This window comes from Chrysochloris asiatica, unplaced genomic scaffold (genome assembly GCF_000296735.1).
Source record: "Chrysochloris asiatica unplaced genomic scaffold, ChrAsi1.0 scaffold00090, whole genome shotgun sequence".
Lineage (NCBI taxonomy): Eukaryota > Metazoa > Chordata > Mammalia > Afrosoricida > Chrysochloridae > Chrysochloris > Chrysochloris asiatica.
The window spans coordinates 5621223-5640127 of NW_006408608.1; the positions used below are offsets into that span (position 1 = coordinate 5621223).

Below are 18905 nucleotides of genomic sequence, written 5' to 3' on the forward strand. Positions count from 1 at the left end.
TGCTGCACAAGAGCTTTTTAATGTGTTGAAGAGCAAAGATGTCAGCTTGAGGACTAAGGAGCGCCTGACCCAAGCCATGGTATTTTCAATAACCTCATATGCATGTGAAAGCTGGACAGTGACTAAGGAAGACCGTAGAATAATTGATCCATTTGAGTTATGGTGTTGGAGGAGAATACTGAAAGTGCCATGGACTGCCAAAGGACCAACAGATCTGTGTTGGAAGAAGTGCAGCCAGAGTGCTCCTTGGAGGCCAGGATCGCCAAACTTCACCTGTCATACTTCAGACATATTGTCAGGAGGGACCAGTTGCTGGAGAAGGGATATCATGTTTGGTAAGGTGGAGGGTCAGAGAAAAAGAGGAAGACCCCCAGAGAGATGCATTGGCTAAGTGGAAGCATTGATGGACTCAAGTGTGGCAACAGTAGTGAGGTTGGCCCAGGATTGACCAGTGTTTCGTTCGGCTGTGCATAAGGTCGCTATGGGTCAGTACCGACTCGATGGCACCTAACAACAACAACAACAATAACACAGAGATCCTGTATAGGGTTTCCAAGGAGCGGCTGGTGAGTTTGAACCACCGACCTGTGGTTCAAACCAACCTTGCGGTCCAGTGCATTATCCTATAGCGCTGCGCCAGAACTCCAGGTAGGAGATGGGAAGGGGTGTATTCAGACTGAAGCGAAGGGCACATTGAGCCTCGCCACCAGATGGCGCTCATGGTCTTTGTTCTGGGTTTCAGTCCCTGATAGCCATGCAGTTGTTACTGTAGCAGAATTAACAGCAGCATTTAAGTTTCAAATTTTATATCATTGATTTCCTGCATCATCATGGCTCAGATTCTATGACATTTGGGGCAGTTACACCTGCTTTTCCCTGGGGGCATCTTGAGACAGGAAGGAAATTGGGGAAGAGTGTTCTGTTAGAAACAGAGGGGAAATGGGACACTTTGGGCCTCACCAACCCCATGGCTATCTATTTGCAAGTTCATTCTTTGAAAACTTGAGTGATAAAGAGTCTCTTGCCTCTTACTGTTCTCTGTGTGGGAAACACAACTTTCCCATCAAAGGTAGCTGGAATCAGTTTTATTTCTTTTAATGCTTTTAGCTGTTCTCAGCTTAATGCTTTTGTTTGCTTTATACCAGAGGTACAATGCAAAGAGATAAACTCCCCAAAGGGATCAGAAAACATAACCCTTCCCTATTCCCAGCCCCACCCTCAACAACTCCTGTGCTTTCTAACAGGCAGAATACATTTCAATCTAAGTTATCAGAGTTTCAGGATTACAGATTGTAGGAAAACTCCAAAGAGTCTTCAAGCCTTTTCATTACTTTCACTACTAAAATAAATATCCATATTGTCTATAACTGGCATAAATCCCAAGATGTTTAATGGCTGTTATGCTGGGTAATAAACTGAGCGCTGGATCATAAGAAAACTAATAGTGTTAGGAGGAGTGATTGCTTCAATATATAATTTGACTGTACTAGTAACACTAAAATAATGACAATATTCAAGATCATCATTTGGCTGCAATATTATCATTTATGAAGGCTGCACAGAATACATGGAGGTAGGCATCTCTTAGTGGCTTTGCAACTGATCAAAGAGCACTGAGAGAAAACCGTTGTATATATGCTTTCAGGGGACCAGGGAGAACACATAATGGAATCCGAGCAATACATCAACCTGCCATGTGCCTGCTACTTCTAGATGAATGTTCAGTTGGCAATAGGATATTGAAGGAATTCAAATGCGAGCAGATAAGACTCTATTTGGGTTCAAACCAATGGCAGCATCTAGTTCAGAGACGCCTTGCTACGTAAGATTCTTATAATGAAGAGTGAAGACCAAGGGGAAGTAACAGTATGATGAATCAGACTAATTAGGAGTCCTGGTGTGGCCCCCTAGGATAAACACTTGACCTCAAGGTCGGTTTGAACAGCAAGGTCGGTCGGTGGTTCAAACTCACCAGTCGCTCCTCAGAAACCCTGTACAGGGTCCCTATGAGCTGGAATTGACTCGACAGCACTTCACAACAACATCAATGGTTTTGGAAGGTGCCCTGGTGGCACAATAGTTGAAGCACTCGGTTGCTAATGGAAAGGTCAACAGTTTGAATCCATAGATGCTCCGAGGGAGGAAAATCCTGGTGACCTGCTCCCATACAGATCACAGCCTTAGGATCCCTATGGGACAGTCATATTCTGCCCTGTAGGGTTGTTAGGGGTTGGAATCAACTTGGTGGCACACAACAATAATTTCTTTGTAACTTACCAGAGAGGTCACAAACTACTTTAAACAATACTCAGGTTGCGACCTCTGACACAGACTCAAAGGTATGGGGACAATCTGTATTCTCTAAGGAGGTCTGGTTGTACGGTGGTTACGAATCAGGCTGCGAACCTCAGGGTCAACATTTTGAAACTACCAGCTGTTCCTTAGGAGAAAGATGATGCTTTCTGCTCCCATAAAGATTTATAGCCTCGGGAACTCTATGCAGGGTCGCTGTGAGTCGGAACAGACTTCACGGCAAACTATCACCACCACCACTGTGTACCTGGATGAGGTACTTTTGCTCAGGAAGGCTATAAAAGGGGAGAATCATTGAAAGGGGTATTTCTCCATCCAATTTCAAGACTGGGTTGTGACAAGGACAAAGCAGTTCACAGGTGAGATAGCTACACATCAAGCAGCTGCTGGCGCTGGCTGTTCCCACACGGCCTTCTACTCCCATGATTCCTTCAAAAACAGGTCTCCAGAAGTGGCGTCTGTTCATTAGACACTAGTGCACAGATTCACTTGGTGATGTATCTGCCCTCTCCCTCAGTTCTGTCATGCATAAGGTCGCAATGAATTGGTATCGACTCGACGACACCTAACAACAGCAGTGGAACATAACTCGGGGAAGGTAAGGACCATGTCTCCTTGCTCAATGCTGAGTCCTCCAAGCCCAGAACAGGAAATGGCCAAGGCTAGGCACTCACCAAACATTGATTCATTTTGAATGAGCAAATGAACAAATGAATGAACCGACAGACATGGTTCTGTTAGAATTCCCTGGGAGGATCTCCCAGGCGCACCATGTATAACCCATACCCTTTTCTCGGGTACCAGGACAGAAACTGTGTCGTATGAACCAGCGATAGAATGGCGAGGCAGCTAACAGGGAACCAGAGGCCAAGGCCCAAGCATGGCCAGGACTTAGCTTTACTCGTAAAAGCCAAAGAACCCCAAATTCAGTGCTTCCAAGTCGGTTCTGATTCACAGTGGCCCTGTAGGCCATAATAAGAACAGCCACAGAGGATTTCCAATACTGCCCATCTTTACAGAAGCAGACTGTCATATTTTCCTCCCAAAGAGTGGCTGCTGGGTTCAAGTCACTGACTTTTGGGTAGGCAGCCAAATGTTTTAACCACTGTGCCACAAGGGATCCTAGCAGTATTCATTGTTGTTGTTGTTGTTATGTGTCGTGGAGTCAGTTTCGACTCATAGCGACCCTGTACAGGGTTTCCAAGGCTGTAAATCTCTACAGAAGCAAAAAGCCTCATCTTTCTCCCATGGAACAGCTGGTAGTTTCGAACTGCTGACCTTGAGGTTCGCAGCCCGATTTGTAAGCACTACGCTACCAGAGCTCCTTAGCATTATTCATGGAGGCCCAAATTTACCAATGATTAATTTCCTTTATAAAAATCATTCTTGTTGAGATACCATTTATGTACAGCATCTATGGTCAAGTTTTAAATAGTTCTTTTAAAAAAAAAAAAAAAAAGAGCAAGGAACATGAGAGCTGACTGGTAAATGCAGGTGGAGAGTTTGTGATGAATAGAATTCCAGTGACGAACCAGTCACTGCCTTTGGGATTTAGGGAAAGTCTTCCTTGTTTGGAAGGCTGGGATATTCCTTCTCCCTCTCTAGAGCTAGCTACTCACAGATCTTCCAGGTCAGGGCTGGATGGGTGTTAGTGGCAGTAACACAAAAGTGATCGAGTTGGGAAGAACTGTAAATTGGGCACAAGACCAAAGGGTCTGCAATGAGGCAGATCTCAGTTCAAACTCAACCACCATCTTTAACTTGCTGTGCAAACTGGAACGAGTTACTTGGAGTCTCTGAGCCTGCCTCTGTCTCCTCATCTGTATGATGGTTATGTCTCAGAGGGCTGTGAGGTTGTAAATGAGTTAATACAGCTATCACACTGCCACAGGGCCTGTACGTGGTTGTTGTTGTTAGGTGCCATCGAGTCGGTCCCGACTCATATATACAACAGAACGAAACACTGCCCCAACTTCACAGTCAGTGCTATGCTTGAGCCCACTGCCGCTGCCACTGTGCCAAACTATCTAGATGAGGATTTTCCTCTTTTTCATTGACCCTCCACTTTACCAAGCATGATGTCCTTTTCCAGGGACTGGTACCTCCTAATAACCTGTCCAAAGCACATGAGACAAAGTCTGACCATCCCAGCTTCTAAGAAGCATTCTGGCTGTACTTCTTCCAACACAGATTTCTTTGTTCTTATGGCAGTCCATGGTACTTTTAATATTCTCCTCCAATACAATAATTCAAATGCCTCAATTCTTCTATGGCCTTCTTTATTCATTGTCCAATTTCCATATGCATATGAGGTTACTGAAAATACCGTGACTTGCGTCAGGCGCACCTTAATCCTCAAACTGACATCTTTGCTCTTGAGCACTTTAAACAGGTCTTGTGCAGCAGATTTGCCTAATGCAATACATCGTTTGATTTCTTGACTGCTGCTTCCATGAGTGTTGATGGTTGATCCGAGCAAATGAAGTCTTTGACAACTTCAATCTTTTCTCCATTTATCATCATGTTGTTTATTGGTCCGTTGGTGAAGACTCTTGTTTTCTTTACATTAAGGTGCAATCCATACAAAAGACTGTGCTCTTTGATCTTCATCAGTAAGTATTTTAAGTCTTCTTCACTTTCAGCAAGCAGGGTTGTATCGCCTGCATATCACAGGCTGTTAATGAGTCTTTCTCCAATCCTGATACCATGTTCTTCTTCATATATCCCGGCTTTTCAGATTCCATGCTCGGCACACAGATTGAATAAGCAAGGTGAAAGAATATAACCCTGGCACACACCTTTCCTAATTTTAAACCATTTGGTGTCCCCTTGTTCTGCTTGAACAACTGCCTCTTGGTCTATGTACAGGTTCCTCATGAGCACAATTAAGTGTTCCAGAATACTCATTCTCTGCAATGTTGTCTATAGTCTGTCGTGATGCATACAATAGAAAGCCTTTGTGTAGTCAATAAAGCACAGGTGAACATCTTTCTGGTATTCTCTGCTCTGAGCCAAGATCTACCTAATGTCAGCAATGATATCCCTCATTCACCTCCTTGAACCTCTGGCAGTTCTCTGTCACTGTACTATTGCAACCATTTTTTAATTATCTTTAGCAAATTTGACTTGCATGTGACATTAATGATATTGTCTGATGATTGCTGCGTTCTATTGAATCAGTCACTTCTGTGGAATGGGCACAAATATGGGTCTCTTCCAGTCAGGTAGCCAAGTAGCTGTCTTCCAAATTTCTTGGTATAGATGAGTGAGCGCCTCCAGTGCCATATCAGTTTGTTGAAAGATTTCAATTTGTATTCAATCAACTCTGGCACCTTGTTCTTTGCCAATGCCTTCACTGCACCTTGGACTGCTTCCTTCAGAGTCATTGGCTCTTGATCATATGCTACCTCTTGAAATGGCTGAACATTAACCACTTATTTTTGATACAGTGACTCTGTATTCCTTCCATCTTCATTTGAAGTTTACTGCATCATTCAATATTTTGCCCAGAGAATCTTTCAGTATTGTAAGTTGTGCCTTGAATTTCTTCTTCAGTTCCCTCAGTTTGAGAAATGCTAAGCGTGTTATTCCCTTTTGGTTTTCTAACTCTAGGTCTTTGTACATTTCATTATAATGTTTGACTTTGTCTTCTGGAGCTACCCTTTGGAATTTTCTATTCATCTCTCTTATTTCCTCATTTCTTCCATTTTCTTTAGCATTTGTACACTGGAGAGCAAGTTTCAGAGTCTCTTCTGACATTCATTTTGGTCTTTTCCTTCTTTCTTGTCTTCTTAATAACCGTTTGCTTTCTTCCTATATAATGTTCTGATGTCATCCCAAACTTCTTCCAGTTTTTGGTCATTCATGTCTAATTCATCAAGTCCGTTCTAGAAATGATCTTTAAATTCAGGTGGATTATGTTCAAGGTCATAGTTTGGCTCTTGTGGACTTGGTTTAATTTTCTTTAGCTTCAGTCTGAACTTGCTTATGAGCACTTGATGGTCTGTTCCACAGTCTGCCCCTGGCCTTGTTTTGACTGATGATACGGAGCTTTTCCATCACTTCTTCCCACAGATGTAGTCAATATGAATTCTGTGTATTCCATCTGGTAGTGGTGGTGTGTCGTGGAGTTGGTTCAGACTCATAGGGACCCTGTACAGGGTTTCTGAGGCTGTAAATCTTTATGGGAGCAGAAAGCTTCATCTTTCTCCTGTGGAACAGCTGGTACTTTCAAACTGCTGACCTTGAGGTTAGCAGCCCAACTCGTAACCACTACACTACCAGAGCTCCATCTGGTGAAGTCCATGTGTATAGTCGTCTTTTATGCTGTTTTAAAAAAAGATATTTGCAATGAAGTAGTCATTGGTCTTGCAAAATTCTATCATGCAATCTCCAGCATCATTTCTAACACCAAGGCCATATTTTCCAACTACTGATCCTTTCTCTTTGTTTCCACCATTGCAATCCAATCGCTAGTAATTATCAATACATTCTGATTGCATGTATCAGTTCCAGACTGAGGAAATTGGTAGAATTCTTCAATATTATCATCACTGGCTTCAGTGGTGTTTGTGTAAATTTTAAAAATAGGTGTATTAACTGGTCTTCCTTGTAGACATATGGATATTATCCTATCACAGACAACACTGTACTTCAAGATAGATCTGGAAATGTTCTTTTTGACGATGACTACGACGCCATTTCTCTTTGATTTGTCATTCCCAGCATAGTAATGATGTTGATGTACGAGTCAAAATGACCAATACCAGTCCATTTTAACTCACTAATGCCTAAAATATCAATGTTTATGTGTTGTATTTCATTTGTGAAAACCTCCAATTTTCCCAGGCTCATACTTAGTACATTTCATGTTCTGATTATTCACAAATGTTTATAGCTGTTTCTCTTCATTTTGAGTTGTGTCCCATGAGCACATGAAGATCCCGAAGGCTTTACTCCATTCGCGTCATCACGGTCAACTCTACTTTGAGGAGGCAGCTCTTCCCCAGTCATGTTTTGAGTGACATTCAGCCTGGGGGGCTTATCTTTTGGCATAATATCTGACAATACTCTCATGCTCTTCGTTGGGTTTAAATAGTCAATATTCTGATGCTGACAGTGTTCCACTGCTATTCATAAGGTTTTCTTTCAGTCTGTCTTAGTCTGGAAGCTCATTTGAAACCTGTCCACCATGGGTGACCCTACTGGTATTTAAAATACCAATCGTATAGCTGCCAGAATCACAGCAACACACAAGCCACTACAGTAGGACAGACTGACAGATGCATGGTGGTCTGTCAGTTAGTATGCACTTGGTAGGTACTTAATAATGATTAATATTGTTCTTATTCCATCATCTGCCTGTCACTTTTTCATCCTTTGGTGGCTTGCATGATGCTAAGATGCTGAAAGCAATGCTACCACTATTTCAAATACCAGCAGGGTCACGTATGGACCCACAAGCTTCAGTAGAGCCTCCAGATTAAGACACACAAGGAAGAAAGGCTTGGCAAGCTATTTTTGAAGATTAGCCTATGAAAACCTATGGCTCACAGCAGAACGTTGTCCAACTTGCTTATTTTGGCCATGTTATCAATCACTAGAGGAGAAAATGTTTGGTGAAGCAGAGGGCCAACAAGGGCAAGGGAGACCCTTGGTGAGATGGATTAGCATAGGCCCTATAATGATCAAAAAATAAATCAATTCCTTCAAGCATGCTGGCGACTGGGAGGATGGGGTAGGTTGGGCCATGTTTCGTTCTATTGTGCACAAGGTTGCCGTGAGTGGGACTCGACTCGATGGCACCTAGCGACAGATTGTTTTTATGAAGGCAGGAATTTGTCAGGGTTTGAATTCCAGGTGATTTGTTTTCGTGACCATCAAGCTTGCCTGAGAGTTGTCACACTGTGGTAGTGACTCTGAGGACACACATAACTTGTCTAAGTTCTACCTGGCCTTTCAGGCTCTGGATCTCTCTCTGATTGGCGTTGATGCCCTCATCTGGAAGCTGAGGCTTCTGTGACACCACCCGTTCATTTGGCCTGGGGGTAGCTGCTGCTGACAGCTTCTGAGTCATTTCAACCACTTCGTTCTGCAGGTTGGCGATCACTGTGTCTTTGTATTTGGATTCGATTTCAAAATCCGAGAGACGGCTGACTTCTTTTCCCAGCAGCAGAATTATTTCATCCTGGGTAGAGATGAGACAGGAAGTTTATAGGTGTGTGTTGAGATGCAAGGACAGATATGATACTATTCTTTAGGGGAGGTGAGGGAGGCAGGGAGGGAAGAGGCAAACTCTCAAGGCTACCTCTGTGACTTGGAAGACTCAGAGAGACTGGTGTGTCTACAATTATATACTCATACATAGGCTCCCAAGGAATGGTGCAAATGGGCAAGTGCTCAACTCCTATCAAAGATTGGCAGTTAGAACCCACCCAGGAAGTGCCTCAGAAGACAGGCTTGGCAATCTGCTTCTGAAAGGTCACAGCCTTGGAAATCCTCTGAAGCCAAGTTCTACTTTTTTATGAGTTGGAACTGATCTGATGGCAATGGGTGATACAGGCTCCCAGACCCATTTTGTTGGGTTGAATAAAACACCCCAAGCTGATCCCAATCTATGCTGACTCCATGTGTAGCAGTAAAAGTCTTTCTCCCGTGGTGCTGTTGGGTGGGCTCACCCACCTTAGGTTAATTCAAAATCCCACTGCCATTGAGTCAATTCTGACTCATATCAACACTATAAGACACAGTAGAAATCTTTCCTAGGGTTTCTGACACTTTCTCTCTCAGAGTGGCTGGTGGGTTTGAACCACTGACCCTGTGGTTTTAGAAGCCCAATGTTTAACTCACTGCCCCTGCAGAGCTCCTTTTAGGTTCATGGTCACGTGCAAACCATTTGTACCACCCAAGGATCTATATAAGGAGCTCTGGTAGGGTAGTGGTTACTAGTCGGGCTGCCAACCTCAAGGTCAGCAGTTCGAAACTACAAGCCATTCCACGGGACAAAGATGAGGCTTTCTGATCCTGTAAAGATTTATAGCCTTGGAAACCCTGCACAGGGTCACTATGGGTTGGAACCGACGCCACAGCATATCACCACCACCAAGGACATTATATATATATTCTCATAGTGGGTTTTTATATCTCACAGGTATGAAAATTTCCTTTCCCCTAAAACTGTATTTTCATATCAAGACTAAGCATCCTATATGGACACTTCTGTTACCAGAAAGTTTATTTATAATACTTTTTGGAATTAACTTACTGGGCCTCCCTCTGTGCACTGGTGACAGAGGAAGGGTCATTAGGTTAAAAAAACAAAAGACTGAAGGAAAGGCACTTTATTCGACCACATTCTGACTCTAATGAGAGCTAATTTTAGATTTTAAAAAAATATATTTTTAAGCATTTCCTAAATTCTGAAATAGTTATTTGCTCTTTTTTCTTCTTCCGGTCCTTCCTGGCCCCTTTTAATTATTCACATAAAAATGTATCTCAGGCAAATGAGCCTGGAATGTAATTGAGAGATGAATGGTGATTTATGAGCCCTGTGTGGACTTTAGGCTGGCAAACAAAATTTACTGGCAGACTTTACCCACAGGTATAATCAAACCAGCCCTATACTTGTGCAAAAGAAAAAACAAATAGTGAAACCAAAGGAGAAAAAAAACAAAACAAAAACCCCATCACTTTTTACCAGGTGTCATTAATAAAATGTCAAGAAGGCTGCTGAAAAAAGCAATTCTCCAGATATTCTCAGACGCAGATAGAGTTTCTGATCGATGACATTCCCCATTCCCCCCTGTATTTTCTCTTAATTGAGGTGAAATCCCACTGTGAAGTCAACAATTCAGGGGCATTTAGGATATTCACAATGTTGAATAATCACCATCTTGATCAAGTTCCAGAATGTTTTCATCAACCCCAAAGGAACCTTCCATGTCCATTCCACTCAATAGCTTTGAAGGAGCCCCTGCATTTTCAACAACTCTCCACTGGTTGTTGTTGCTGTTAAGTGCCATTGAGTCAGTTCTGACCCATACTGACCCTGAATAAGATTTCCAAGGAGCGACTTGGAGGTAAAGGGGTGGTTTCGAGGTGAGCTTATTGCATAGAATGCTCCTACACCACCCCCATGACCTTCTAGCTCTGTGATCTGAGGAAGCATAGAGTTTTGATCATGTGGCACTGTGGGTTAATGCGCTGGAATGCAAAGTCACTCTGAAGTGAAGGTCAGCGGTTCAAGCTCACCAGCTGCTCCTTGGAAACCCTACACAGCAATAACACTGCTGCCAAGCATCTTTCTCTGGGTTGTAAAGAATGGTGTGACAGCAGTGACAGGAGAGAAGGAGGCAGAGATGACGACTTGGAGAGATGAAGCATCTTGGTTCTAGAATCATGGAGGGAGAGGGACTGTGTGCCGGCGGCTGGGGGGCAGGCTTGCAGGGTATGCCCTTTGGGTGTTTGAATGATTGCCATATTCCTGAGTGTTTTAGTGTACATCCAAAAAAAAAACAAACAAAAACAAATGAAAGCAGGGAATAAAAGCAAATGCTACTGAATGATGATACATGGAGGGGATTGTAATCATTGCAATGAAACAAAATACAATAGGATGAGTGTAAAGCTGATGTTCTCCCGTGTTAAAGATCACTCAATTCACAATAAAAAAAAAAAACAAAAAGAATGCCTGGGACAAACTTTCAAGGGACAGCCTCAAGTTGACTTGGTGTCCCTGAGCAGCCCCCTTCTCTACCCATTTGTGAGCCACCCAAAGCCTCATGCTCAACCAGGTGCTTAGTCATTATTCATGCAATGAACATTTAGTGAGCATCTACTATGTGCTGCAGCACAGACAAGCATGCAGGGGGCAGTACAGAGCTGCTGCCTGTCATTCAGGTGAGGACTCTGGCTCCTTCCTTTAGGGCAACCCTCCCCCCCCCCATCATTCCATGTGGTCCTGGATGTGCCCTGCTCCTTCCTGTATCACCTGCCTTTGTGTGTGAGACCCGTGCCACTCAACAGGAAATTTTCTGAGATTTCACATATTTCTTATAAGAGATACAAATTTCCTTAAATGTATAAGCTTGGAGTTGCTTGTGGCCATCTTTTCCAACATTCAAAGCCAGCTTATTGGGAAAAGGCAAACTTCAAGGTAAAGAGAATGGAGTGCTTAGTAGTAAGAATATTCTGGTGACATCATCTAAACTCCTGGATCCAGCCATGCTTGAAACTAGCTAGCCTTTAAATTTTCCAATAGCAAGAGAAGACCATAAATGCGTAAAAAAAAAAAAAAAAGAAAGAAAGAAAGAAAGTATTTGCTAATTGCCACTTAAACCCAGAAGAACACTGATAAATCAGGGCATTAATGACTCATAAACAGAAAAAAAAAAAAAAAAGACAAATGTGGTTATATTGCATTTCCAGTTTAATAAATGCAGTGAATTTTAAAAACGGCTACAAAATACTTGGCAGTTTCTGCCATCAAGTCATAAAGTGTACTTCCCCAGGCTTTAAATCTGGACTGGAATCCTAGTGTGTAACTGGAGGATAAGCATTGGACTGCTAACCACAAAGTCAGTGGTTCGAACCCACCAGTTAGTTGCTCCTCGGAAACCCTATACAAGGTCCCTATGAGTCAGAAACTGACTCGATGGCACTTAACAACAACTCTGGATGGTCCTGTGACTTGCTTTGGTGACATCAGATGATTTCCAGGCACGGTCTCAAGAGCTCAGTTCAGTTTCTGGGAACTCTGAAGTCACTGACCTGTGAAGAAGCCCAGGCTGGAAAACGGTGTGCAGAGAGAGGCCCGTGTCCCAGGCATCCTGCAGTTGCAAGAATGAGACAAGGAGACACCAGCAGAAAAACCTTCCAAGTAAATCCACAGAATGGCGAGAAAAAAATCACTTGAATCACTTGCTGTGTAAGGCACCAAAGCTTTGGGATGGCTTGTTGCATGACAATGCTTACTATCAAACATTCTTAGTACTGCTATAGCAGAAAAACCACAAGTGGTTTTTCACAATCAGCAATTTGTTTTCTCACAGTTTGTTGGTGTTGTTAGGTGCCAGAAAGTCGGTACCGACTCATAGGGACCTTATGTACAACAGAACAAAACACTGCCCGATCCTGCACCAACCACATAAACGTTGCTACATTTGAAACCCCTGTTATTGCCCCTTTGCCAATCCACCTCGTTGGGGGTCTTTCTCTTTTTCTCTGACCTTCCATTTTACCAAACATGATATCCTTCTCCAGGGACTGGTCCCTCCCGATAATATGTCCGAAGTATGAGATGAAGTCTGGCCGTCCTGGCCTCCAAGGGCACTCTGGCTGTATTTCTTCCAACACGGATCTGTTTGTTCTTACGGCAGTCCATGGTACTTTTAATACTCAAATGTATCAATTTTTCTATGGCCTTCCTTATTCACTGTCCAACTTTCCCATGAATGTGAAGTTACTGAAAATACCATGGTTTGGGTCAGGTGCATCTTAGTCCTCAAACTGACATATTTGTTCTTCAACACTTCAAAGAAGTCTTGTGCATCAGATTTGATATCTTGACAGCTGCTTCCATGAGTGTTGATGGTTGATTTGAGCAATATGAAGTCTTTAACAACTTGAACATTTTCTCCATTTATTTTGATGTCATTTATTGGTCCAGTGGTGAGGATTTTTGTTTTCTTTACATTGAGGTGCAACCCATACCTAAGGCTGTGTTCTTTGATCTTCATTAGTAAGTATTTTAAGTCCTCTTCATTTTCAGCAAGCAAGGTTGTGTCATCTACATATTGCAGGTTGTTAATGAGTCCTCCTCCAATCCTGATGCTATGTTCTTCTTTATATAATCCAATTTCTTGGATTACTTGCTCAACATACAGATTGAATAAGTATGGTGAAAGAATACAACCCTGTCGCATACCTTTCCTAATTTTAAACCATTCTGTGTTACCTCGTTCTGTTTGAACAACTGCCTCTTGGTCTATGTACAGGTTCCTCATGAGCACAATTCAGTGTTCCAGAATACTCATTCTTTGCAATGTTGTCCATAGCTTTTCATGAAGCACAGGTAAACATCTTTCTGGTATTCTCTGCTTTCAGCCAAGATCCATCGGACATTAGCAATGATAGCCCTCGTTCCACATCTTGACCCTCAGGAAGTTCTCTGTCAATGTATGGTTGCAACCGTTTTTGAATTATCTTTAGCAAAATTTTAGTTGCATGCAATATCAATGATATTGTCCAATGATTTCTGCATTCCATTGAGTCAGCTCTTTGGAACGGGCACAAATATGGATCTCTTCCAGTCAGGTGGCCAGGTAGCTGTCTTCTAAATTCTCTAGTGCCACATTAGTATGTTGAATGATTTCAATTTGTTTTCTATCAATTCCCAGAGTCTTGTTCTTTGCCAATACCTTCAGTGCACCATGGCCTTCTTCCTTCAGTATCATTGGCTTTTTATCATATGCTACCTCTTGAACTGGTTGACCATCGATCATTTCTTTTTGGTACAATGACTCTGTATTCCTTCCATCTACTTTGATGCTTTCTGCATCATTCGATAATTTGCCCATAGAATCCCTCAATATTTCAAGGTGAAGTTTGAATTTTTTCTTCAGTTCCCTCAGCTTGAGGCATGCTGAGCGTGTTCTTCCGTTTTGGTTTTCTAATGCCAGGTCTTTGCACATTTTGTTATAATATTTGACTTTGTTTTCTTGAGCTGCCTTTTGAAAATTTCTGTTCAGCTCTTTTACCTCCTCATTTCTTCCATATGCTTTAGCATTTGTGTAAACTGGAGAGCAAGTTTCAGAGTCTCTTCTGACATCCATTTTGGTCTTTTCCTTCTTTCTTGTCATCTTACTGACCTTTTACTTTCTTCCTGTGTGATGTTCTTGATGTCATCCCACAAGGCTTCCTGTCTTTGGTCGTTAGTGTCTAATGCATCATATCTGTTCTTCAGATGATCTCTAAATTCAGGTGGGGCATGTTTTGCTCCTGTGGATGGACTTGTTTTCTTTTTCTTCAGCTTCAACCTGAACTTGTTTGTATGTGAGCACTTGATGGTCTGCTCCACAGTCTGGCCCTGGTTTTAGCTGAGGGTATGGAGCTTTTTCCACAGTCAGAATTCAGAGCACCAGATCGCAGGCCAGGCTTTCTCTGGATGCCAGCTCTTGGCTGCAGAGGTCCTCGTGTCTTTTCAGCCTCAATTCCTCGGCTCCTTGTGGCATTTCTCTCCCCTCATCTATACTTGCTACTGCTGTGCTGGTGGTGGCTATGTGCCATGGAGTTTGTTCTGACTCATGTTGTTGTTACGTGCCATTGAGTCGGTACCAACTCATAGCAACCTTATGCACAGCAGAACGAAACACTCACTGCCCGATCCTGGGCCAACCTCATTACTGTTGCTACACTTGAGTCCATCGATGCTGCCACTTGGCCAATCCATCTTGTTGGGGATCTTCCTCTTTTTCGCTAACCATCTACCTTACCAAATATATCCTTCTCCAGCGACTGATCCCTCCTGACAATATGTCCAAAGTATGAGAGGTGAAGTTTGGCCATCTTGGCCTCCAAGGAGCACTCTGGCGGCACTTCTTCCAAAACGGATCCATTGGTTCTTCTGATTCATAGTGAGTCTGTATAAGGTTTCTGAGGCTGTAAACCTTTATGGAAACTTAAAGCCTCATCTTTCCAGTAGTTTCAAACTGCTGACCTTAAGATTAGCAGCCCAACTTGTAACCACTATGCTACCAGAGCTGCTGTGCCTAAACTGCTCCTTTTGCAACTTGAAGTGAATGGCTTAAAATACACCCTACACTGGTATGGTCTCAGTAACATAATAAAGAAACCTGCTGGGACTATGTTGTTGCTGTTAAGTGTCCATGGAGTTGGTCTGACTCATAGAGATCTTGTGTAAGATTTCAGAGGAGCAACTGGTAAGCTTGAACTGCCATCCTTGTGATTCAAACCTACTTGCAGTCCAGCACATGAACCCGCCGTGCCACACTGGGACTCTATCCACATGTATCTGTTGGTGTTGTATGTGCTGTCAAGTCGGTTCTAACTCATAGGGGCCTGGTTCTGAGAATGACTGGTGGGTTTGAGTTGCCTACCTTGAATGAGGTTAGCAGTCCAGTGTTTATCCTACAGCGACAACTGCATATTTTGGGGAGCGCTGGGGTAACATTCAATCCATCACAGTATCCTAGCCGGCCTTCCCGCCTTAGAGGAGCATCTCTCAAGTCTGTTCCCAGGACACCTGCATCAGGACCACCTGGACCTGAAGGTGCAGATTCCCAGGTATGCCATTCCTGATGGTTCTGGTCCTTATAGACTCCAAGGACCACTGCTGGCTCAGGGTTTGGTCCCTACAGAGAACTGGCTCTTTTTGGACTGCTTCCTTAAGAATCACTGGAGGAAACAGGACCAGGTTTACTGGTGGGATTGAGAAGAGACTAGCGGAACTCCTAAAACTGGCCCTTAGTCATCGTCAGGTCTGGAAATGAACTCACCCATCTGGCTCAACGTCCAGCCAAGTGGTAGACCGGTCTAGGAGGAGAACAGTAATGTGTTCTACGGAGGTATGCACTCCTTAGAATCATCAGTTATTTGAGATCAAAACAATAGCATTTACACAAGGATAAATTTCATAGGAGTCAGGAAAGAAGTCAGAAATGGATATGTGATATTACATCTTAGGGACTGTAATCAATGACATCAACAAAATGTGTGCGACCTGTTAAACTGAAAACGATCTCCTCTGTAAACCTTCACCCAATTCAGAATTCAAAAAAAAATTAATTAAAAATGCCAGGTTACGGTTAAATGGGGAGAAACCAACTTGGCTTCTCCCCAGGACTGCTTGCATGCACCTGTTCTGGCCCCCGCTCCTGTTTTATTCGCTGGTTCTTTGACAAGTCTCCTCCTTTGCTCAGTCTTCTGGTCTCAGCGCTCCCTTCCTCCTGCTAGGAGATGGGTTTTCCATCATTCATGGTTGACTGTGAGGTAATTAGAAGTACTGCCACACTTAGATGCTAACCACACCTGGGCTTGAATCCCAACTCTGTGGCTTGCTCTGCACAGCTTTGGGCAGTTTCTTCATCTTTAAGTGAGGGTGATAAAATCTCTTTTGAAGACTGGGGAGATAAAAATAAACTAATGAAGATGCAGTCCCGCATGCCGTAGGGGCTCAAAAACCAGTGGTGGTTGTTATTTGGCATAAAATGAGGAATTTGGTTGAATCTCCTGGGAATAAGATGCGTTTATCTTTTTCTTTTTTGGAAGTAAGGAACCTCAGTGATGCAGTGGTTAAGCATTTAGCTTCTAACTGAAAGATCAGTGGTTCAAGTCTACCAGAAGCTGCTCGGAGAAAGGTGTGGCAGTCTGCCTCTGTAAAGAATTCCAACTCATAGTGACCCTATATAGGGTTTCCAAGGAATGGCTGGTGAGTTTGAACCGCCTACCTTATGGGTTCAAACCTACCTTATGGTTGAGTGCTTATCCTACAGCGCCCACCACACCAGGATGGGGCTGTTCTACTCTGTTCTGTCTGTCGAGTCACTGAGTCTCAATGACTCAACAACTGGGCCTGGGATTAGTTTTTTGTTTTTCTTTTGTGGAAGCCAAAACCCCCCAAGGCACTCCCAGGCCACAGAGAACTTGGAGAGGCAAGCCCCTCTGCCTGCTACCACAGCTGTCTTTCTCCTGAGACCCCTCACCTTATCCTGCAGGGCCAGGTCCTGATCCGCAAAAATCTCCCTGGGAGGACTTGTCCTCGGAAGTCCATCGGCCACTCCTTGTCCAGGCAGATCCACAGCATTGGTCCACACTAAGGTACAATATTGACAGAGGGCACAAAATAGAAATGTGAGTTTCCTTAAGGCCTGGAAGAGTATTTCCTTTTGCAGTTTATGTCTTATATAACTTTGAAACTATAAAGAGGCTTATATGCTCATTGAAGAACCAGGAAAGCCTTACAAACACATTGAAAAGGGAAGTTCATTCACCCCACTCCTCTTTCCCGATGCTAACTGTGCTGTCCTTTGGTTTGATGGTTCTTTTTTCCAGATTGTCTATGCTACATACTAGCTAGCAGCCTTGGTCATTTAATCTCCCTAAACCTGTTTCCATATATATAACATAGTAACAATAATTTGTTGTTGCTATTGTTAAGTGCCAGTCAAGGCGGTTCTGACTCATAGTGACCCTGTATAGGGTTTCCAAGGAGCAGCTGGCTGGTGGGTAGTCTTTAAGGGCTACTGTGAGAATTGGGGAGCATGGTGGCACTATACCATAAACACTGGACTGTGAACGACAAGGTTGGCAGTTCGAACCCACCAGTCACTCTTTGGGATAAAGATGTAATTTGGAAGGATATTTAGAATTCTGCTATTAAGATTTCTTGGCTGCTAGTAGTATATTTTTAATTTCTAACTGAATATGATTTCTGTGGGTCTGGATTATGTGAAGAATAACCTGGTATTCAGGATTGGAGAAAGGCTCATTCACAACCTATGGTATGCAGATGACACAACCTTGCTTGCTGGAAGTTAAAAGGACTTGAAGCACTTACTGATAAAGATCAAAGAATACAGTCTTCACTGTGGATTATACTTCACTTGGACCAATAAACAACATCACAATAAATGGAAAAAAGATTGAAGTTGTCAAGAATTGCATTTTATTTGGATCTATAATCAATGCCTATGGATGCAGATGTCAGGAAACCAAATGATGTATTGCACTGGGAAAATCTGCTGCAAAGGGTCTTTTTAAAGTGTTAAAGAACAAAGATGTCACTTTGAGGACTAGGGTGGACCTAACATGCATGAAAATGTTGGACAATGAATGAGTAAAACCGAAGAAGAATTGATGCCTTTGAATTATGGCGCTGGCAAAGAATATTAAACAAATAATCATGGAATTCCAGAAGAATGAACAAATCTGTCTTGGAAGAAGTACAGTCAGAATGCTCCTTAGACGCCAGAATGGCGAGACTTCATCTCACATACTTTGGACACATTATCACGAGGGACCAGTTCCTGAAGAAGGACATCATACTTGGTAAAGTAGAGGGTCAGAGAAAAAGAGGAAGGCCCTCAATGAGATGAACTGACAGTGTGGTTGCAACAATGGGCTCAAACAGAGCAAAGATGATGCAGAACTGGGCTGAAATTCATTCCGTATTTAGGGTCACTAGGTCTCAGAAACAGCTCTACAGAACCTAACTCAACATGATTGCTGGGGAATCAGTGCTCGTTCTCTGTCTCTTCTTGTGAAGTGAGATATCGAACCAATCATGTTCATATATAATAAAACATCAATGAATGTTACCATTAACAATGAGCACACCATCACATTAATGGGTCTTTATTTCATCATTTACTTGTTTTTTGATTCTGCATTTTTTATTTATGCATTTTTGAGACAGTAATTTTTCACATGGACCTCGCCAGATGGAACACATAGAAATCAAATAGACTACATCTGTGGAAAGAGAAGATGGAAAAGCTCCATATCATCAGTGAAGACAAGGCCAGGGGCAGACTGTGGAACAGACCATCAATTACTGATATGCAAATTCAAATTAA

At 42.8% G+C, this 18905-nt stretch overlaps 1 protein-coding gene across 1 annotated transcript in view; it reads right to left on the bottom strand.

The window, feature by feature from the left end:
- Positions 1-18905, bottom strand: part of FHAD1 (forkhead-associated (FHA) phosphopeptide binding domain 1) — a 216523-nt gene that overhangs the window by 135765 nt on the left and 61853 nt on the right. The window contains exons 4-5 of the mRNA XM_006866421.1: positions 17034-17143; positions 8264-8500 (exon numbers count right to left, since the gene is read on the bottom strand). Of these exons, the coding sequence (XP_006866483.1) occupies positions 8264-8500; positions 17034-17143 (347 nt within the window). The remainder of the gene's footprint in view (positions 1-8263; positions 8501-17033; positions 17144-18905) is intronic.